This window comes from Spermophilus citellus (assembly GCF_964194105.1).
Source record: "Spermophilus citellus genome assembly, chromosome: 2".
Lineage (NCBI taxonomy): Eukaryota > Metazoa > Chordata > Mammalia > Rodentia > Sciuridae > Spermophilus > Spermophilus citellus.
In genome coordinates this window covers 151040392-151061241 of record NC_138183.1, presented here as the reverse complement: position 1 = coordinate 151061241, position 20850 = coordinate 151040392, and the positions used below count along the sequence as shown (strand labels likewise).

The 20850-nt window shown below is 42.9% G+C and overlaps 2 protein-coding genes across 4 annotated transcripts; one reads left to right on the top strand and one right to left on the bottom strand.

Moving 5' to 3' along the window:
* The first annotated feature begins 9990 nt into the window (after positions 1–9990).
* Positions 9991–18468, top strand: CENATAC (centrosomal AT-AC splicing factor). 3 transcript variants are annotated; one of them, XM_081271244.1, is made up of 11 exons: positions 9991–10188; positions 10291–10454; positions 10841–10939; positions 15154–15220; positions 15290–15418; positions 15665–15729; positions 15875–15980; positions 17163–17193; positions 17904–17993; positions 18069–18201; positions 18283–18466. In XM_081271244.1, exons 1-11 carry the CDS (start codon positions 10069–10071, stop codon positions 18335–18337), a joined length of 1059 nt encoding a protein of 352 aa, XP_081127370.1. In that variant the 5' UTR covers positions 9991–10068; the 3' UTR covers positions 18338–18466. The 3 variants fall into 3 exon arrangements, with proteins under 3 accessions (XP_081127370.1, XP_081127371.1, XP_081127369.1); XM_081271245.1 differs by having other exon boundaries at positions 15290–15352; positions 18283–18464; XM_081271243.1 differs by having other exon boundaries at positions 18069–18468.
* On the bottom strand, positions 18429–20720 carry RPS25 (ribosomal protein S25). The gene is made up of 5 exons (XM_081271311.1): positions 20581–20720; positions 20257–20352; positions 19466–19649; positions 18575–18673; positions 18429–18475 (listed from the first exon to the last, which is right to left on the bottom strand). Exons 1-4 carry the CDS (start codon positions 20581–20583, stop codon positions 18579–18581), a joined length of 378 nt encoding a protein of 125 aa, XP_081127437.1. The 5' UTR covers positions 20584–20720; the 3' UTR covers positions 18429–18475; positions 18575–18578.
* Between the last annotated feature and the right edge of the window lie 130 nt (positions 20721–20850).

Genomic DNA, 20850 nt, shown 5'->3' with positions numbered 1-20850 from the left:
GTGAGATGCAGCATCTCCGTCCTGTCTTCAGAGTGCTGGCAGGAGCTTTAGGGTTAAATAGAGGAAGAGTTGGGGCAGGGAGAGAGAAGTCTACATAATTAAACAGTCTTGGCTAAACTGTGGCCTGGTTGATCATTATTTCAGTTCCGGTTCTACAAAGTGGCTCCAGAAAAGTCTTTATCACTTGAGGGGAGCAATTTCCATTTGTTGCTCAAAATACTTATTAGACCTATGATCCCAAAAGGGTGGGATCACAGTTCTCATGAGATGATTGCTCCTGCTCAGGGGGGAATTCCTGCGTGGGGGTGAGGTGTCTATAAGGCTCCTCTAGTAGGGCAGTAACTGAAGACTTTAGGTGTCTCTCCAGAGGCCTAAAACAGGATGCTGAAGACCCAGTCTTCAAGGGGAACAAGATGGGATAGGTACATTTAGGGGTAATAACCCTTATATTACACTGAGCACTGTGACACATACCTAAAATCCCTTGAGAGCCTGAGTCAGGAGAACAACCTCAGCAATTTAGCAAGACTCTGTCTCAAGAAATAAAAAGGACTGGGTATATATAACTATGGTAAGGGCCCCTGAGTTCAATCGCCAGTACCAAAAAACAAAACCAGAAAACTTGTATTACTTGTTTTTAGATAAATACTCCTTAAATGATTAACATTCCTAGGCACAAAGTTGAGCAGAGATCCGAAGATAAATACAAAATAAGGCAGAGATGCCAAACTTTATCCTGTTTTTGGTTACCCATGAGGCATCTACAGGCCCAAGAGTTACTTCTTTTAGCAAAGACAGCCTCTCCAAGTCCCTGTTACATTAATGAAACTGGAGTTTCTCTGCTTCTGGTGGTGGATGGGGTCTTGCATAAGCTGCATGCCTCTGCAGCCAAGAAACTTGTTGCAGTTCTTACTAGTGGGCTATGCCCTCCAGTGTTGCAACAGACCCCAGCAGCTCCTGGCCAATTTCTTCTGAGTTCTTGTCTTCTGAATTCAAAGAAGGAAATCCACAGACAAGGATGAGTAAGAACTGGATTTATTTGAATGTGAATAGAAACAGAACTCCCACAGGGCAAGAGGGTATCTGTTAGGGGTTGCCACTTGAGTGTGCTAGTCTAGTGGATTATATAGCAGTTGGGTCAATGCTATTGGTCTAAATTTATGCTAATCAGGGTTTCATAAAGTACCAAAGCTATTAGTTAGCCTTGCAATCCCATTCATCTGCCCTACTTCTGTTTTCCCATGGGAAAGTGGGAGGTTGAGGTTATTGGATCCTGGATGCTCTGGGGTCCCAAGCTGTGGTGCTGGGTAGAACAGGCATCCACACTTGCCCAGGGCAGACCATTGTCAAGTGACAGGTGGGTGCGAACTGGTTCTCCTGGTGCTGGCTCACAGAACTTCGGGGTGACAGTCTTCTCCATGTTCCAGGAGGTGTGGGAACTAGTAATGGCCTGGACCTACTTTTAGTCTTTGACAACTCTCATCGGTAACCTGGACCTTTCTGCTGCTTAGCAACACGTATTTGCTATCTTTGACTCCAGACCTAGCTCCCTCTACAGATAACCTGACCTGAACCAAGCTGTGCTGCATTCGGCACAAGTTCTCTTAATATTTCTAAACTTAAGTTTTCTTTTAAAAAAATATTTATTTACTTGTAAATGGATACAATATCTTTATTTTGTTTATTTATTTTTATGTGGTGCTGAGGATCAAACCCAGGGCCTTGAACATGTGAGGCGAGCTCTCTACCGCTGAGCCATAACCCCAGCCCCCCCCCCTAAGTTTTCTTGATAGGCAAAATGGGGATACACAGAGATTTGATTTGAGAACTTATAAGAAATGGATAGGGTATGTCTGCTGCACTAACAATGGAGTACTTACAATCACACTACCTTAAGGAGTAGGTACTATTATTCTTTTTCTGTCTTGGAGTGTGATGGCCATTATATTTGAGGAGTTATTTATTTATTTATTTGTTTGTTTATTTATTTATTTATTTATAACACTTATTTTTTAGCTTTAGGTGGACACAATATCTTCATCCCATTTCCATGAGGTGCTGAGGATCAAACTCCGTGCCTCATGCATGCCAGGCGAGCTTGCTACTAACTTGAGCCATATCCCCAGCCCTTGAGGAATGTTTTAGTCAGCTTTTCTGATGCTGTGACCAAAAGACCTGACGGGATCAATTTTAGAGGAGGAAAAGTTTATCTGGCACTCACAGTTTTAGAAGTCTCAGTCCACAAATGGCCAGCTCCATTGCTCTGGACCCAAAGTGAGGCAGAACATCATGGTGGAAGTGTGTGGCAGAGGAAAACGGCTACAAATATGATAATCAGGAACAGATAGAGATTTCACTATCCGGGACAAAAATAAACCCCAACGGCAGGCCCCTAGAGACCCACCTCCTTCAACCACACCCTACCTGCCTATAATAAATCTACCCAGTTAATCCCTATCTGTAGATTAATACACTGATTAGGTTAAGGCTTCCCTAAGCCAATCTATTTATTGCTAAACTTTCATGTCTCATTCATGAGCTTTGGAGGACACCTCATATCTAAACCATAACAAGGAGTAACCTTCATTTCCTGTCCACTCATCATGGCTTAATACCTTGCAACCTGGCTCATTGTGAAATCCAACTGCTTCCCTGCTGCTCTTTGAAACATGGTACTCCTGAAAAGCACAGTCCATGTACTCCTAGACCAAAATATGCACCTCTGAAGAAAGGCCTCAGTTCACTTGATTTGTTCATTTATTTCTGTGACAGACATGAAATGCCCATCCCATCACCTCTCCATCCCCAGCCCTTATTATTTTTTATTTTGTGACAGGGTCTTGTTAAATTGCTGAGGCTGTCTTCAAACTTGTGATCCTCCTGACTGAGACCTCCCACATCATTGGGATTACAGGCATGTGCCACCATACTCAGGTGTGTCATTATTAAAATATGATGAATACACTGATTTTTCCAGGAATGAACTAGCATGTAAAATGAAGATGGTACTTTTTTTTTTTTTTGGAAGCTCATCAAGAGTTTTTTCAACGATACCACATGCCTGTGTCAATCTGTGTGTGAATCTGTTGCATTCAGAGGGATCCTATAAACAAATACACTTACTTAGCTCTTATGTCAAGGTAGTAAGCATAAAGAAAAAGTATTTTCAGGGCTGGGGTTAAGGAGTAGGGTGCTAGCCTAGCACAGGCGAGGCCCTGGGTTCGATCCTCAGCACCACATAAAAATAAATTAATTAAAGATATTGTGTCGAACTACAACTAAAAAATAAATATTAAAAAAAGAAAAGTATTTTCAATGTTTATTTGAACAGCATCTTTACTTTAAGTATTTGAAATTATCTTGTGTTTTTAAATAATTTATTCATTGTGATACATCTTATCATATTTTTCCTCCCTTTATTTTTCTGTTATATTGTGGTTAGAGCATTATAGTGAGCTTTTTAAAGTTGCATATGCAGATAGGCTATATTATCAGTAAGATTCTTTCAGGGTGGTAAAGTATTTGCTCTCTTCCTGGGGTATGAAGACTGATGGAGTAGAGAACCCCTGAGCCAAGCATGTATAAAATACAAGCCCCACCCCACAGGAGCTCCCTTTCAGTGCTGCTGGCAACCAAGGAAGTCAACACAAAGGAACAAGGGATGTTCTCATCCAAACCCCCCAGAGCCTAGCATGGGGCCTGTTAGGTAATGAGGCTGCACTGTTTGCTATGAATAGTCACTTCTGTAACCAGCAGATTCCATATTCCCTGGAAGCACAGAGAAAAGAGCAATTAGCTGTGGCTGGAGAAGCTGGGGAAGGCTTCTCACAGGAGGAGACTTCAGCGCTGATTGTTTTCCAACTTTGGAAAATAGCTAGAACTTCTCCCAGAAGTGTCTTAAACCAGCACTGCTCTATGGGGATCTGCTGATGCTCCAAGGAGGCAGAAGTGAAAACTGGGGAGGTAGGGAGAAGCAGAGACTGCATGGGAAAAGAGAGACTACAGATGCTTCTTGACTTAGGTTTGGATTAAGTCCAGATACATGGATCATAAGTTAAAAATATTTAAGTTGAAAATACATTGAATGCACCTAACCAGCAGAACATCTCAGTTTAACAACACAGTACCCTGCAGAGTATTAGTTGTTTCTTCCTCTCATTCCAGGGGTGATTAGGATCTGTTGTTTGCTGCAGCTGCCCAGCACTTGACAACAAAGAGAAGCTGGGTGCCATGGCAACTTCCAATGACTTGGGAGGCTGAGGCAGGAGGATCATGAATTGGAGGCCAGCCCGAAGCAACTCTGTAAGACTGTATCTAAAAAAAATTAAATTAAATTAAATTAAAAATAAAGTAAACAGGGCTGGGGATGTGGCTCAAGCGGTAGCACGATCGCCTGGCGTGCGTGTGGCCCGGGTTCGATCCTCAGTACCACATACAAAGATGTTGTGTCCGCCGATAACTGAAAAATAAATATTAAAATTCTCTCTCTCTCCTCTCTCTCTCCCTCTCTCACTCTCTCTAAAAAAAAAAAAAAAAAAAAAAAAATAAAGTAAACAAAACTTAAAAAGAGTAAGACCACACTCATATAAGTTTTAATAGAATATGTTGTTATAATTGTCTATTTTATTAATAATTTATTTTTAATAATATTTTGGCTAATTTATAAACTTCATCATAGATATATATATAAAGGAAAAAATAAAACAGATCTTATAGGGCTCAGTGCTATCCACAATTTCAGGCATACTTTTCAATGTGTCCCCTAAAGACAAAGAGAAACTACTGTATTTGTTGGTCGGGGCTTGTGCCAGGTGTTAGGGTTAAAGTGAAATCCAAAATGGTTTCTTCCTCAAAGTTTTCAGTCTTGGTGGAAATACATGTTGAACTAACATGCTAATTATGTACAATGCACAATGGTAATAAATATTAGTAAGGTAAATATCAGATTAGTGTGAAAGAAAGTGATATAGGTAACAAGGTATCTAACTTAGTTTGGAGGGCACATCAGAAAAGACCTTTCTAAAAAAGTGACATTTCAGATAGAAAAAAAAAAAAAAAACTAAAAAAGTGACATTTCAATTAAGACCTGTAGAGTGAGTGGAAGTTTGCCAGGCTGAAGAACAAAAAGAAAAAATGTTCTAGTAGAGTCAGAGTCTCACTATGTTGCCTAGGCTGGCCTTGAACTCCTAAGCTCAAGCAATCCTCCTGCCTTAGCCTCCCAGGTAGCCAGGACTATAGGTGCCTGCCACTGTGCTGGACAATTCTCTAATCTACTGATAAGACTGTGGAGAACAGAACATAGAAAGCAAGGGGAGAAAGATCCAAGGCGAAGCTGGGAAAGGTGGAAAGGGCCTGGATCTTGAAGTTTTTTCTAGGTTATGATAAAAATTTGTTTGATTTTTTTTTTTTTCAGAAGCAGAGTAGAAAGTAACTGAAATAACTGACATAACCTGTTTTGTGATGCCAACAAGTTGCTCTCACAGTTAATCACTTCAAGCATGGGCAGCAAAGGTGGACGCAGGAAGTAATCCAGGGGACTGGGGCAGTGGCAGCAGAGATGGAGAGAAGCACAGCAACGCAACCAACTAGTTTTTTTCTAGTCCCTGGGTTGACTGCATGCAGAAGGAGACCACAAGAATGACTCTGAGGTTGTTGGCTGGAGCACCTGCATGGTGGTGGGGACAGGGAGCCTGTGGGAGCAGCAGGTTTGAGCAGTTCTGTGGCTGGAATCTGTGAGACATCAGGGTGGTTATGTCAGGTAGATAGTTGTTATAGGGCAGCGTTCAGAGGAGAATTCTGAGCTGAAAATGTAAATACAATCAGCCTTTAGGATCCCTGGGGCACTGGTTCTGGGGACTGCATACAGAGGTCAAAATCTGGAGAATCTCAAGTCTTTTATATGACATGGCCTAGTATTTACATGTAACCTACCCAATCCTTCTAGATACTTTAAATCATTTCTAGATTATTTGTAAGACCTAATTCATGTAAATGCTATGTAAATAGTTGTACTGTATTGTTAGGGAATGACAACCAAAAAATGTCTGTACAAGTTCAGGAACATACAAATTGATCTGCCATTGGTCAAATTCACAGATTCATGGACACAGAGAGCTGACTATACAATTTTAATGACAGTCATTGGCATATAGACAGTATTTAATATCGTGCTCTATACTGATATAGAAAAATATCCAAAATATATTTTAAGGGATAACAGAATAGTGTGTTCAAATGCGATAGAAATTATGTTCAAAGATATAACATTGTTGTCTAAGCATAGACCAGGTCTTGAAAAATACAGACATGAAACAGCAGTAGCCATCTTTGAGGATTGGGTGGGAATGAAAAAATAAGGAACCATCACTTTTATGTATAGTCTCTGTACAGTTTTTGTTTTTTCATAACAAATTATTTTAATGGGCTGCGGTTGTAGCTCAGTGGTACAGTGGAATCAATAAATCAATTCTGGGACCATGGTGTAAATCATTGGTCAAGTACTTGCCTAGCATGTGTGAGGGCCTGGGTTTAATCCCCAGCATAATAATAATAATAATAATAATAATAATAATAATAATAATATAGCAACAACAACAACATAACTATGGAAAGCTGTACAAAAAGGGATAACATGTTATTTTTTAGTAAATTTTGATTGAGATTACCATGTACCAGAAAAAGCCACTAGCTTCACGAAATTACTCATTCTAGTTCAGGGCTTATAAAAAAGGAAGATTTAATGAGGCAGCACTGGAAAGAAGTAAATTCCAGGCAGAGGGCATTGAGGACCGGGATGCTAAAGAGCATAGAAGCAATAGAACTTGGAATGTTTCCTGGAAGAGAGGTATTGGAGGTCAGAGAAAGAGAAGAGGAGAGCCAAGGAAGTTGGGAACCCTGTGGTAGGAGCCTTTGAATGACATGCTGAGGAATGCTGAGGAGGTTTAGGTTTGTCCTGAAGGCAATCGAGAGGTATAAAACTAATCATGAGTGTAATTTGGGGGACTTTCTTAAGCCTGGAGTGTGGTTGGTAAGTGGAGCTGGAATCAACCAGACACTTGGAAACCAGTTAGGATGAGTTTACATAAGTCCCAGCAAGAAAGGAAGGGAATTGAAATGAAGTATGCTCTCACTATTAACAAAATGGAAGATAGGTCAGGTGCAGTGGCACACCTATAATACCAGGGACCTGGGAAGCGAGGCAGGAGGATCACAATTTCAATGCCAGCCTTAGCAACTTAGCAAAACCCTGTTTCAAACACCAGTTGATAAAAAAAAAAAAAAAAAAAAGGAGGGGAGATTAGAGATATAGCTCTCAGTGGTAAAGCACTCCTGGGTTCAATCCCCAATTCTGGGGGGAAAAAAGAGAGGCTTTTAACAAGGGATTAAACTCAGGGTCACTTAACCACTGAGCCACATCCCCAGCCCTTTTTTTGTATTTTATTTAGAGACAGGGTCTCACTGGGTTGTTTAGGATTTAGGACCTTGCTTAGTTGCTGAGGCTGGCTTTGAACTCACGATCCTACTGTCTCAGCCTCCTGAGTCACTGAGATTGCAGGCATGCAATACAGCGTCCAATTAGGCTTTAAACATTTCAGAAATCCAATGAATATGAGCTTGGATGTGGGGGTTGAGAAAAAGTGTGTGTCTAGGATAACTTACCCCAAACCTCCAGGCTTTAGCTTGGTGGTATCATTCACTGGGAGGATTAACTAGAGGATGACATGAAGAGGAAGGTGTTAAGTTCCATTTCACACAGGCCAAGTTCAAATGGCAGCTGAACACTTAGTGGTGGAGAACTCTAAGGACTTTTTTATAAACCAAATTTCAGGGGGCTAGTAGTCAAAGCAGATTTTGTAGATTACTCTGAGCAGCTCTGCTGTGCAGAGGAACAAATCTAGAACCTCATGAATGTTAGACAAGTGTTGTACCACTGAGCTACATTCATAGCCTGAGCAGTTTTGGAACAAATGATGGAAACATATGCCTGAGTTGATGGAGGGTTGAGGTTTGACAGAATGAGAGGTCTTGGAAGGGTAAGTAAGAAGTTGCCTTGAGCCAGGTGCAGTAACTCATGTTTATAATCCCAAAGACTCAGGAGGATCATAACTTTGAGGCCAGGTACTGCAATTTAGGGAAGCCCACAGCAATTTAGTGAGAACTCTGTCTCAAAATAAAAAATAAAAATGACTGGAGATGTAGCAGTGGTAGATGTAGCAGTGTTAGAGTGCTCCTGAGTTCAATCCCCATTACCTGCCTCCCAAAAAAAGAAAACACAAAAAATTGTCTTGAAAGTGGCATTAAAGTGTCCCTGAGGCCTGGGGCAGTGGTGTACACCTGCAATCCTGGTGGCTTGGGAGGCTGATGCAGGAGGATCATACGTTCAAAGCCAGCCTCAGAAACTTAGCAAGGCTCTAAGCAACTTAGCAAGACACTATCCCAAAATTTTAAAAAATTAAAAAAATAAAAATAAAAGGGCTGGGGATGTGACTTAGTGGTTAAGAGCTCTGGGTTCAATCCCTGGTACTAAAAGCAAAAACAAATCCTTGGGATACAGTGGATAAAGTAAAGACAAGAGGACCTAAGAGCTAGTCCAGTGCTTCTCAAACTTGAGCAGACATCAGAATCCCCTGAAGGGTTCTGTAAGTAGTGTGTGTGTGTGCGAGGGGGGAAGAACCTGCATTGCTAAAAAGCTGTGGGCCTGAGGGGACACACTTTGAAAATCACCACCTAGAATAAAGCACCTGGCAGCAGGTAGATGTTAAATAATTTTCTGAATGAAAGGATGAGGAGTCTTCTTCAGAAATGGAAGTCTCCCTATAGTTAAAGTCCAGGAGGAAGATAAGTCCACATGAGAGGATAGAAGGTGTAATTGGAATAGAACTTCAGAGTTTGGATTCAGAGAAGGAGCAATTTTGGTGGACAAGATTCAGGATTGAACCTGCCAAAGGAATGATGGGAGCTCAAAAATCTTGTTACAGAGGTCACAAAAACGAATCAGCAGTAGGACTCATGCTTTCCAGATTCAAGACCTGGTTTCAATCCCCAGCACCAAAAGGAAAACAAAATAAAACAAAACAAAAAAAGAATCACATGTGAAAGAAACTGCAGTTTAGAGGGCAGCTCCAACAAGGAAGCAAGATCCACAGGGGACCCTGGCTATTTTCTGGGCCTGACTTCTGTAGAGTTGACCGTGTGCAGCCCCACAGGCATGGCTGTCCATCCAGGTTAGTGCACCAGTACCAGTAACAAAATCGAAGAGAAATCTGGGACACTGGGCCAGCTCTGGCTCTTTATCCTATAAGTAAGGTCTGGGCTAATTTTCCAGGCTTTGTCAGGGAGCTCTAGAATGGAGATTTCAGGATTGTGGAAGGACAATTCACCTTATGCTCCAAGTTTTAGGGAAGCAGTGCAACAGGGGTTCGCTTGATGTTTTGACTATATCCCTTGTGGCTTTGAAACTTAACGTGTTTTTTTCTTTTTCCAAATCTTCTTTTCCTAAGCTTCTCCTCCCCAAATTTCTCCTCTCTGATCTTCTCCTTCCAGATCTCTCCTCCCTAATCTCATTTTCTCTGAATCCATTCACAGAGTTCCTTACCTTCTACGTGCCTCAGCTTTCCCACTGGTAAAATGCCAGTAATGACACACCACACAGTGGGAGGATTCAGTGAAATAACTAATGCAAAGCCTAGGATACACTCTGTGCAACCTGTAAATATCAATTAGGATTTGTTACGAAATGAATGTGGTCTGTGGTCCTAACTGGCGTGCATTCTTTCCCGCGCACCTGCACGGTGGTGCTAGGCTCCTTCATTGGCCGCACAGTAGTGGGGCCTCTTTCATTGGCCGCACGGCATCTGGGGATGTTGTGTTGACTCCGCTAGGTTGCACTGGGGAAGAACAGTCTGCGCAACCGCAGCACGATTTGCAGTGGCGCTTGCCGGCCGCTAGAGGTCTCAAGAGCCTCTGGGTTCGTCCCGCCTCGAGAGGTCAAGGGTCGAGGGTCAGCGAATGGCGAAGGATCTGCTTCAAGATCCTTCGAGATCCTAGGAGTTCCCAGGTCCTGGGCCCATGGCGCCGCCGCAGCGCTGCCCTCTGTGCCGCCAGACCTTCTTCTGTGGTCGCGGACACGTCTACAGCCGCAAGCACCAGCGACAGCTGAAGGCGGCTTTGGAGCATCTCCTGCCCCAGGTGCGGATGTGGAGCTGGAGGGATGAGGGCCAGTGCTGCGAGGGCCGAGGGGCTGCGATTTGGGCGTCTTCCTCGGGGTCCTACCTGGCCTGTTCTCCTTAGGTGGAGGCCGCCCGCAAGGCCGTCCGCGCAGCTCAGGTGGAGCGTTACGTGCCCGAGCACGACCGATGTTGCTGGTGCCTGTGTTGCAGCTGTGAGGTGCAGAAACACCTGAGCCACGGAAACCTGACGGTGCTGCATGGGGGTCTGCTGGAGCATCTGGCCAGGTGAGAGCCAGGCTGGGAGCCTTTTCTGGCATATATGTATACGTGTGTGGGTTGGGAAGAGGAAGGACACTTTGTGATTTGATTGGGGTAGGTAGATTGAGTCACAGGTATCACCAACCTTGGGAATAGAGAGGGGTCTAATGGCTGTCATGATGCCAATAATGTGGATGGTCTAGCTGGGAAATCCAGCGTGCTCACCGCCCATCACTTCACAACTTTACTGGGGGGAAAGGAGACTGAAGGTCTTGAAGAGTGGTAATAATATTCCTCTCTCCGCCTTGCCCAAGGCAGAAACCAGATGCAGTTTGAGTCCTTACCTAATGCTTAGATACCATAATACTATTTTATAATCTATACTTGAGATTAACCATCCTATCTATTCTCAGCCCAGAGCACAAGAAAGCAACTAACAAATTCTGGTGGGAGAACAAGGCTGAAGTCCAGATGAAAGAGAAGTTTCTGATCTCCCCACAGGATTATGCACGGTAAGTTACTGGCACTTAAGTCACTGGTAATGAGAGATGAAATAACAGAGTTAAGTTCTCTGGATCTGTATTCTGGATCTGGATTTGAGCATTTTATATTGGAAAGTTCAGCAAGGATTGCACAAGCATGTGCTGTCTTCATAACACTTATTACTGTAAGCAATATATTGAACACAAAAAAATGTGATGGCCACAGTAGTGCACACCTGTGGTCTCAGCTACTCAAGAGCCTGAGGCCAGAGGATCACTTGGGCCCAGAAGTTTGAGACCAGGCTGGGTAATATAGATAGACATCATGACAGCCATTAGACCCCCATCTCTTGAAGGAAGAAAAAAAAGCCAATATGGTGGTGCATGGGTGTAATCCCAGTGGCTTGGAAGGCTGAGACAGGAGGATCTAGAGTTCAAAGCCAGCCTTAGCAAGGTCAAGGCACTAAGCATCTCAGTGAGAACCTGCCTTTAAATAAAATACGAAATTGGGGCTGAGGATGTGGCTCAGTGGTTGAGTGCCAAGTTCAATCCCCTGAGTTCAATCCCCAGTACCAAAAAAAAAAAAAAAAAAAAAAAAATCTAGTTGGAGGATGGGAGTTAGCAAATAGAGAGTATAGAATAAAAATTGACTATAATCAACTCCATAAATGTGGGGCACAGAGAATGCTAAAATTCTTTAGGAATGGAAGAGGCTGTTCGTTGTGTGCAATAACTAGGGCCCACCCAGTGCCTACTTTGAAAATTTTAGACTCTATTTTCTATATTATGGAGTGCCCTGAGAAACTGGTATGCAGGAAGATGGTCAGTTCAGAGGGAGGGAGCCCTGAACTGCTTTGGGAAAGTAAACTTTTAATTGGGACCATGCCAAGATTATGAGGTGTGGGACCTAAGGGGATGTCAGAGTCAAGAGTTTATAGAAAAACCTCCTTATTATGTTGACACTATGGAGAATAATAAGGGGACCATAAGAAATGCCTGGATCCTACTACCTTACCCTTAGATCTGTGGTTCAAATTGGGAGGAGGTAGGAAATTGCAGAGAAAAAGCACTTACTTCTCACACCCTGACCTGAATTTATGTGATTTTTGATAAGTAAATAAAAGATAGTTGGGTAGAAAGTTGAAATTGAGAATTACGAGGATGTACTCTTTGAACTAACATGGAATGATTTCCATGTCTCATCATCCAACTTTTCAGGGAAGATAAGATGGCAAGTGGGAGATGGCCTCATAATAGTTTGAGACTTCTCATTCTCTCATATACTAGGAGAGTCATACAAGCCCTTCAGCCAAGACTCTGCTAAGCACTGGTTAAACACATTGCCTTTATGGATAAATGCTAGAATGCCAGGGCACTGTTGATAGTGGTCTTGATATTATTGTGAAATTTTTTGTGTGTTATATGAAAAAACAACTGCAGATGGGTATGATAGTGCATACCTATAATCCCAGCAACTTCGGAAGCTGAGGCAGGAGGATCACAAGTTTGAGAACAGCCTGGGCAACTTAGCAAGACCCTGTCTTAAAATAAAAGACACACAGGGCTGGGAATATCAGTGGTAAAGCGCCCTTGAGTTCAATCCCCAGTACCAAAAATATATATATTGATAATAAATAAATTAATTTAAAAAGTTTTTTAAAGGGGTGGTGTAGGTTGTGTAGTTCATTTGGTGGTAGAGTACCTCTTAGTTAACCACAGAGGGAAACAGTAGGAAACAGGAGGACTAGAGAGACCTAGATAAGTGAGAGCTTTTTGTTCTTGTTTTTATGGTAGCCAAATTCCATATTTGACCTTTCACTCAGTCTTGGGATTTTAGAGTTAAGAGAAGTTATAAAGCATATTTTTGAAATGGTGGGGAACTTTGAGTATATTTCTATACTTACTAGCCAAATATGGGACAATTTGAACATCCAAAAGAATAATTGATTTTCTTAAGTGGAGTAATGGTATGTGGTTCAAAAGAATATTCCTGTTCTTAGAGATGCATCCTGAAATATTTAGGGTTAAGATTCATATCTAAACCTATTTTTTGTTTTGGCAGAAAAGAAGGGTATCAAAAAACTAAAGGCTGAATGTTCTGATAGGCAGATGCTTAAGGAGGAGTGGGGAAAAATAGAAGTTCATTGGATTAGATAAAGGGAAATGAAGAGAATGGAGAGGGATGGAAATAGGAAAGACAGTAGACTGAATCAGACATAACTTTGCTATATTCACGTATGAATACATGACCAGTGTAACTACACATCATGTACAACCACAAGAATGGGAAGTTACATTCCATGTATGTATAATATGTCAAAATACATTCTACTGTCATGTATAACCAAAAAGAATAAATGAAAAATTAAAAAAAAAAAAAAAAAAGAAGGGTATTTGGGTGTGTGTAAAAGAAGTGGAGCCAGGGGGCTGGGGATGTGGCTCAAGCGGTAGCGCGCTCGCATGGCATGTGTGCGGCCCGGGTTCGATCCTCAGCACCACATACAAATAAAGATGTTGTGTCCGCCGAAAACTAAAAAATAAATATTAAAAAAAAAAAAAAAAGTGGAGCCAAAGCCAGGCATGACAGCACAGACCTGTAATCTTTTAGTGGCTGGGGAGGCTGAGGCAGGAGAGTTGCAAGTTCAAAGCCAGCCTCAACAATTTAGGGAGGCCCTAAGCAATTTAGTGAGACCCAGTCTCAAAATAAAAAGGGCTAGGGATGTGGATAAGAGGTTAAACGTCCCTAGGTTCAATCCCTGGTATCAAGAAAAAAAAAAAAAAAAGGCAGAGCTGTATGGCAAAATGTTAACAGTGAATCTGGGTGAGAGATGTAGGGGTGTTTATTGTACTTTCTTTTGTTTTTGAATTTGAAAATTCTCAAAAATTGTCAGGTGTGGTGGCACATGCCTGTAATCCTAATGATACAGGTGGCTAAGGCAGGAGGATAACAGGTTGGGACCAGCTTCAGCAACTTAGTGAGATCATCTCAAAATAAAGGGGGCTGGGGGTGTAGCTCAGTGCTAGAGTACCCCTAGGTCTCCCAGTACTGAAAACAAAACAACACAACTAAAAAAAAATTTTTTTTTAATCCTACTTGGGAGACTATGGTAGGGAGATAGCAAGTTGAAGGTCAGCCTAGGCAACTTAGTGAAATCTGTCTCAAAAATAGCCAGGTGTTATTGGGTATGGTGGTGCACGTCTGTAATACCAGCAACCCAGGAGCCCAAGGCAGCAGGATTGGGAGTTCAAAGCCAGCCCCAGCAATTTGGCAAGGCCTCATGTTACTTAGCAAGATACTGTCTCAAAATTTTTAAATAAGCTGGGTGTGATGGCACATGCCTATAATCCCAGTGGCTCAGGAGGCTGAGGCAGGAGGATTATGAGTTCAGAGCCAGCGTCAGCAATTTAGTTAGGCCCTAAGCAACTCTCTACATTGTCTCTAATACAAAAAAAAAAATGGGTGGAGTTGTGGCTCAGTGGTTAAGTGCCCCTGGTTCAATATCCAGTTCCAGAAGTGGGGAAAAAATGGTGTGGTTGCCTGTTATTCCAAGCAACTCTGGAGACCATTGCAAGGTAGCAAGTTGGGGGGCTGGGGATGTGGCTCAAGCGGTAGCGCGCTCGTCTGGCGTGCGTGCGGCCCGGGTTCGATCCTCAGCACCACATACAAACAACGATGTTGTGTCCACCAATAACTAAAAAAAATAAATATTAAAAAAATTCTCTCTCCCTCTATCACTCTCTCTTAAAAAAAAAAAAAAAAAGATAGCAAATTGGAGGCCAGTCTCAGCAACCTACTGAGACCCCCCTCCATCTCAAAAAATAAAAAGGGCTGGGTGTAGCTCAGTGGTAGAGGACCCCTGCATTCAATCTCCAGTACAGTAAATAAATAAAAATAAAAAGGGATAGGGATGTGGCCCAGTAGTAGAGCACTTTCCTATTATGCACAATACCTTGGGTTCAATCCCCAGTACCATCAATCAATAAACAAATAAAAGTTTAAAAATATATATAAATATGGGGCTTGGGCTGTAGCTCAGTGGTAGAGCGCCTGCCTCTCATATGTGAGGCCCTGGGTTCGATCCTCAGCACCACATAGTAAGTAAAGATACTGTGTACATCTACAACTAAAAAAAATATTTTAATAAATAAATAAATTATATATATATATATATCTCCACAACTGGTAGGGGCTGGAGTTCTGGGCTGATATGTCCTTTTGTGTATGTTGTTCCCCTTCTTTTTAGATTCAAGAAATCCATGGTGAAAAGTTTGGATTCCTATGAGGAAAAAGAGGATGAAGTGATCAAAGAGGTAAATTAAAGGACCTCTGAAGGACTCCCCCATGATCCTAAACCTGTCTAAGTAGCCTGTCTCCCACAGATGGCAGCTCAAATTCGTGAGGTGGAGCAGAGCCGGCAGGAGGTGGTCAGATCTGTCTTAGAGGTTGGTTTCCCTCGGAGGATCCAGAGCAGTATCCAATCCAAATCCACTGATCCCTCACTTTCCCAGGTCCAGCATTTCAACAATCAGATCTTCTAAGACAACTCAAGGACTTCATTCCACATCTGCTTGGCTTGAATTCCTTACCTGTCCACCAGGGGGCAGGTCTAGTCGGAGAAGATGTGGGCAGGGCTGGGAGGGAGTTTGCAATTTGGGCAGTACCCTTCATGATACTGGGGATTAGAGCATGGGGGCATGGCCTAGGTAGGCACTTAAGCACCTTAGACACATTTATTTTTCCTGAATCAAACTCAGCCTCAGGCAGAGCCAGACCCAGAAGAGAGCTCCTCAGCACTTGGAAGCTGGAAAGGGAGAAACAGGTAAGATTATTGGGAATCTCTTTGAGTATTAGACGTCTTAGAGCAATCTATAATCTTTTGGCTGGGAAATGGGAACAGATCTAATCTTTGCCATCCTTGTGGCTCAAGGACCTCATCTGCCAGCCTGAGCCTGTTTGTCTTTCAGCCAAGTAGCTTCCAGCTCACAGCAACCCTCATACTTGGACCAGCCACCAGTTCCAGACCTTGACTGGATGGAAGCAGGACAGCCTCTGACATTCATTGGCCATCAGGTACAACAAACAAGCCTGCCAATGCCCACTCAGATCCCAGTACAACCTTCTTTTCTGCTTATTCTCCTGGGCCCATTTCCATCTGTTTTGTAGGCTTTACTCTTTTATTACACTGTTTCTTAGTTCTGTGTCCTTAGATCTCTTTTCTCACCTTTCAGAGTGATCTTATCCACACCTGTTGCCATCATTGCCAAAGAAATGCTAACCCCTAGTGTTTCATCTCAGTACAGGCCATTCATACATCAGTATCCCACAAGCATCCGAAGGTAACCCCTACTACTCTACTGTATTTTCACTCAAGTAAACACAGATCCTTGCCCTCTTTTCATCTCCAATTTATCCCTTAGTCCATCAATTTTATATCTGCCTCAGTTCACCCTTGGGACAATTTCTACTCCCTTTGCAGTACTCCCCTTCCCCAAACCACTGCATCACCTGCATCCCAACTGTGCTGGAGCTGCTTCCACACCTGCCATTGTTTTTCCTTCCCCTCCTCTACCCCTTAGTTCACATCACTTTTTCACAGGCATATTTGAACCGGCCTCTTCTATTAATGGATGTAGTACCACATAGACCCCCAAATGTAATCTGTAATACATGTGTGCTGTGAGGCCCAAGGTTTTATGTTGCATATGGTAGGTATGCCACTTTTGGACTCATCTACCATTAGGACCATTAGCCTTGCTGTGCCTATAATCCCAGCAACTGAAACAAGGTACTGTGTTCACCAAGGTACTGGGTTCAATCCTCAGCATCACATAAAATGGCCAGGCACTAAGCAATGTAGTGAGACCCTGTCTCTAAATAAAATACAAAAAAAATAGGGCTGGGGATATGGTTCAGTGGCCAAGTGCCCTAGTTCAATCCCTGGTACCAAAAAAAAGAAAAAAGTGGTGGTGGTGGACAGGGGGCTAGGAATGTAGCTCAGTAGCAGAATACCCCTAGGTTAAATCCCCAGCCCCCCCCCCCACAAAAAACACACACACACACACACACACACACACAACCCTAAGCCTCTTCAAGCCAGGACTACTCCAGTGACTTCTCACTTTTCAGGTTTAACATCACCAGAGTGCACTGTTTAGTGGGGGTTATATCTACCTCCTTTGTCTCTAGCTATGAGTATCCTATTATCTCTTTGCTTTCTTATCTAGGATTTTCTTTTTTCCATTTCCACTACAGGAAACACCTGGAGTTGGTAACATTCACTCAGGTAAGGTCCTGGGAAGGTTTTCTAAAACGAGGCAGTTATTTTGTTAATTTTTGGTACTGGGAGTTGAACCTTTATTTTTATGTAGTGCTGAAGATTGAACCCAGTGCCTCACATATGCCAGGCAAGCACTCTACCACTAAGCCATAGCCTCACACATCCTTTTTGAAGAATACAACTTACTAAGATAAAGCATGAGTGTCTACATAAAAATAAGGGCTGGGGGAGGGGGCATAGCTCAATGTTTGTAAAGCAATTTCTAATTGCACCAAAAAAAAGAAAAAAGAAAAAGACCCAACCAAGGCATATGAAGAGCTGGCCATGATGTCGTCTACCAGTAATCCCAGGTACTCCGGAGATTCACAAGTTTGAAGGCTAGATTGGGCAACTTGGGGAGAGCCCTATCTCAAGTGTAGCAAAAGCAGGAGTGGGGAACTGGGAGTATAACTCGGGGCAGAGGTCTTGCATAACCTGCTCTAAGCCTTGACTCAATCCTCTGCTCTGGCAATGAGAGGGTGGAGCTATTTTAAGTGTATTCCATGTAAGGCCTGGAAGCCTAAGACCTTTAGGACTCCAGAATTCTGATTTTTTTTTTAACATTTCTAGTTGTTAATTATGTGAGCTAACAGTTAGGGCATGCTCCCTAATAGCATGAAGATTTTTTAAAAAGGTACTTCAGTTTTCTGTCAAAAATTTGAGTTTTCTTTTTTCAGGTGCCACACCTCCCTGGATGATCCCAGATGAGGAACACAGCCCTGGGAATCAACAAATAGGACCTTCCTATGAAGAATTTCTTAAAGAAAGTAAGTAAACTAATTCAAGGAGTGCATTAAGATTCTTTAAATCTTCACACTCAAAATTATTTCCTGTCATTGCAGAGGAAAAACAGAAACTGAAGAAACTGCCCCCAGATAGAGTTGGGGCCAATTTTGATCATAGCTCCAGCACCAGTGCTGGATGGCTGCCCTCTTTTGGCAGAGTCTGGAACAATGGACGCCGCTGGCAGTCTAGGTATGGATCCAAAGCTTATGATTCTAACCACCCCTTTGGAGATTATCACCCTTCATACTGGTATCCCTTCATTTCCTTCAGGCATCAATTCAAAACTGAAGCTGCAGTAAGGAACAAACAAAAGGAAAAAAGCTAATTTCAAGATACTCTTCAATCACCATAAGGTTCATCACAGTATTTTATTCCCTCTACCAAATCCTTTCCTAGAAAATAGACATACCCATTCATTTGTTTTAATAAAGTTTTATTTTTTCAAATGTACAGTTGATTGGACCTGTAAAAAGAAAAAAGTTAAGAGAAATCAGAATCAGAGCCTTGTAAAGGAAACAGAATGTATACTTCCTTTGCCACAAAACCCTGTGTTCCTGCTCACCTGTTCATGCATCTTCACCAGCAGCTGGGGCATCTCCACCCTTGGTATTTCTGGTATAAATTACTTGAGCTCTATGCTTTGAAACCAGTTTGATAAGTCCTAGGAAGGAAAGATAGCTTAATTTTACCATTGTTTCTGAGGAGGTGGTGTAACAAGGCACTAAATTGATTCAATCTCTAGCACCATGAAAAGGGAGAAGGTGGTGAACCCCGGTGGCACATGCCTGTAACCCCAGCTAGTTAGGAGGCTGAGGCAGGATGATTCGAAGTTTGAAGCCAGCCTCAGCAACTGAGCAAGAATTAAAATAAATGAGGGCTGGGTATGTGGCTCAGTGGTTAAGTGCCCCTGGGTTCAATCCCTGACACCCCCACCCCCTAAAAAGCATTACTTCCATATGTACTATATAATTGAGTTAATTTGTTATACCCAAAGTAAAATTATGACACTCAAATCCACCATTCAACTTAATGCATGGATAAAAATGATTTTAAGTCTTAACAAGAATTTTTTAATTGTGAATCAGGCACAGGGACACATGCATTTAATTCCAGCTACATGGGAGGCTGAGGCAGGAGAACCACAAGTTCAAAGGCAGCCTCACCAATCTAGTGAGACTCTGTCTCAAAAAAATAAAAAAGGGCCAGGGATGTAACTCAGTACTACTGTGTTCAATCCCCAGTACCAAAGTGGTAATAATATTAATAGGATCCACAGCATTAAAAAAATAATAATAATCAAAGCCAATGCTCATGGCTTTGATTATAATTATTATTATTTTAATGCCTCCTCCTGCCCTTAATTCCAACTGCTTTTCCAGTAAAAGCATTTAAGATGGCTAATGTGAAGACAAATCAACCATTAAAAGCAAACCATTACAAACACATCCCTCACCTTTACTGAGGAGCTCCTGAAGGGCTGCCCTGGCCAGGGAACCTCGAATCTTCAGTCTCTCAGAGACCACAGCTGGGGTAATAAGCTTATAGTTGGGAACTTCCTTACAGAGTTTGTCATAAGTAGCTTTGTCAAACAAGACTAGATTGTTGAGCTTGTCCCGAACTTTGCCTTTGGACCACTTCTGCTCACAAAGACAAATAGAAAAACTAGTTAAATTCTGACAGAAGCACCTATCCCTTTGCAGCAACATTTGTCAGAGTTCAGAGAAATCTCTTCCACTGTTAACATCATGAAGGTGCAGATTGCAAAAATGACACATATTGGGGGGGGTGGAATATGGGCAGAGTATGTTAGAAAGCAACGTGTGCTAGTCAATAGAGTAAACCCTTTATACACGTTTACTAGTCTATTCTTAAAACTTTTAAAAATGGCGATGGGAGGCTGGGGCTGAAGCTCAGCGGTAGAGTGCTTGCCTCACACATGCGAGGCACTGGGTTCGATCCTCAGCATCACATAAAGATAATTGTGTCCATCTACAGCTAAAAAGTAAATTTTTAAAAATGACGATGGAAACATAATTAACGTGGCTCTAAAACCCACAACCCGAGAAAACCACTTGGTACACTAGTCATTTATTAGGACTGGGGATGTGACTCAGTGGAAGAGGGGTTCTCCAGCCTGCAGTAAGCCCTGGGTTCAATCTCCAGTACCATAAACAAAAGAAACTACAGGTCATGTTTACCACTAGCATGCCACGGAGGGCGCCCCCATTAAGGGTTCACTCCTACCTTCTTTTTGGCTTTGCCCCCAGATTTGTTCACTGGGTCCTTGTCTTTCTTAGCCGACTTTCCGGCGTCTTTCTTCTTCTTGTCATCCTTGGGTGGCTGCAGGGGAAAAGCAAGCAGGTTTAAGGCAGTCCCATGCTCTCCGACTAAATGCACCCCACCTCGCAGCGCTGCTCCAACCAGAGCACATGGGGCAAGCAATCCCTGCGCCCGCACCGAAGCCCAGCCGCGTAATGCAAGAAGTCCTCCCGCCCAGTGTCACCTTCACTTCGTCCCAGCACCGCCCGCCTCACAGAACCTCGCCGCCCTCACACCCGCGAAGCTCACCATCGCTAAGCGTGGAGAGCAGCAACACCCGCTGGAGCCTCGTCAAGATGTCGGACAAAAAGGAAGCTCTGCTCACCAACAGGCCCAGAAACCTCCGCCCGTCGCGACTACTTCCGGGGCGAGGGGCGGGGCCACGGCGAAGAAATCCTGTGGCGGCGCTCTCGCCCTCTCGCCAAAGGCGGGATGAGGGAAATGAACGCCGGTGCCTGAGCCGCGCACTCTAGATACTGCCCCTTGCTTGTTGGACTGCCGCTAGTTATGAAGCAAAGT

Excerpts from the sequence above, each read along its gene's own strand:
- RPS25 (XM_081271311.1), bottom strand. Across the intron at positions 19,650-20,256 it reads GGGGCAAAGCCAAAAAGAAG|AAGTGGTCCAAAGGCAAAGT; the intron begins GTAGGAGTGAAC and ends CTTTGTGAGCAG. Across the intron at positions 18,674-19,465 it reads TCAGGAGCTCCTCAGTAAAG|GACTTATCAAACTGGTTTCA; the intron begins GTGAGGGATGTG and ends TTTCCTTCCTAG.
- CENATAC (XM_081271243.1), top strand. The coding sequence starts at position 10,069 with ATGGCGCCGCCGCAGCGCTGCCCTCTGTGCCGCCAGACCTTCTTCTGT. Across the intron at positions 10,455-10,840 it reads CTGCTGGAGCATCTGGCCAG|CCCAGAGCACAAGAAAGCAA; the intron begins GTGAGAGCCAGG and ends ATCTATTCTCAG. Across the intron at positions 15,419-15,664 it reads CTGATCCCTCACTTTCCCAG|CCTCAGGCAGAGCCAGACCC; the intron begins GTCCAGCATTTC and ends AATCAAACTCAG.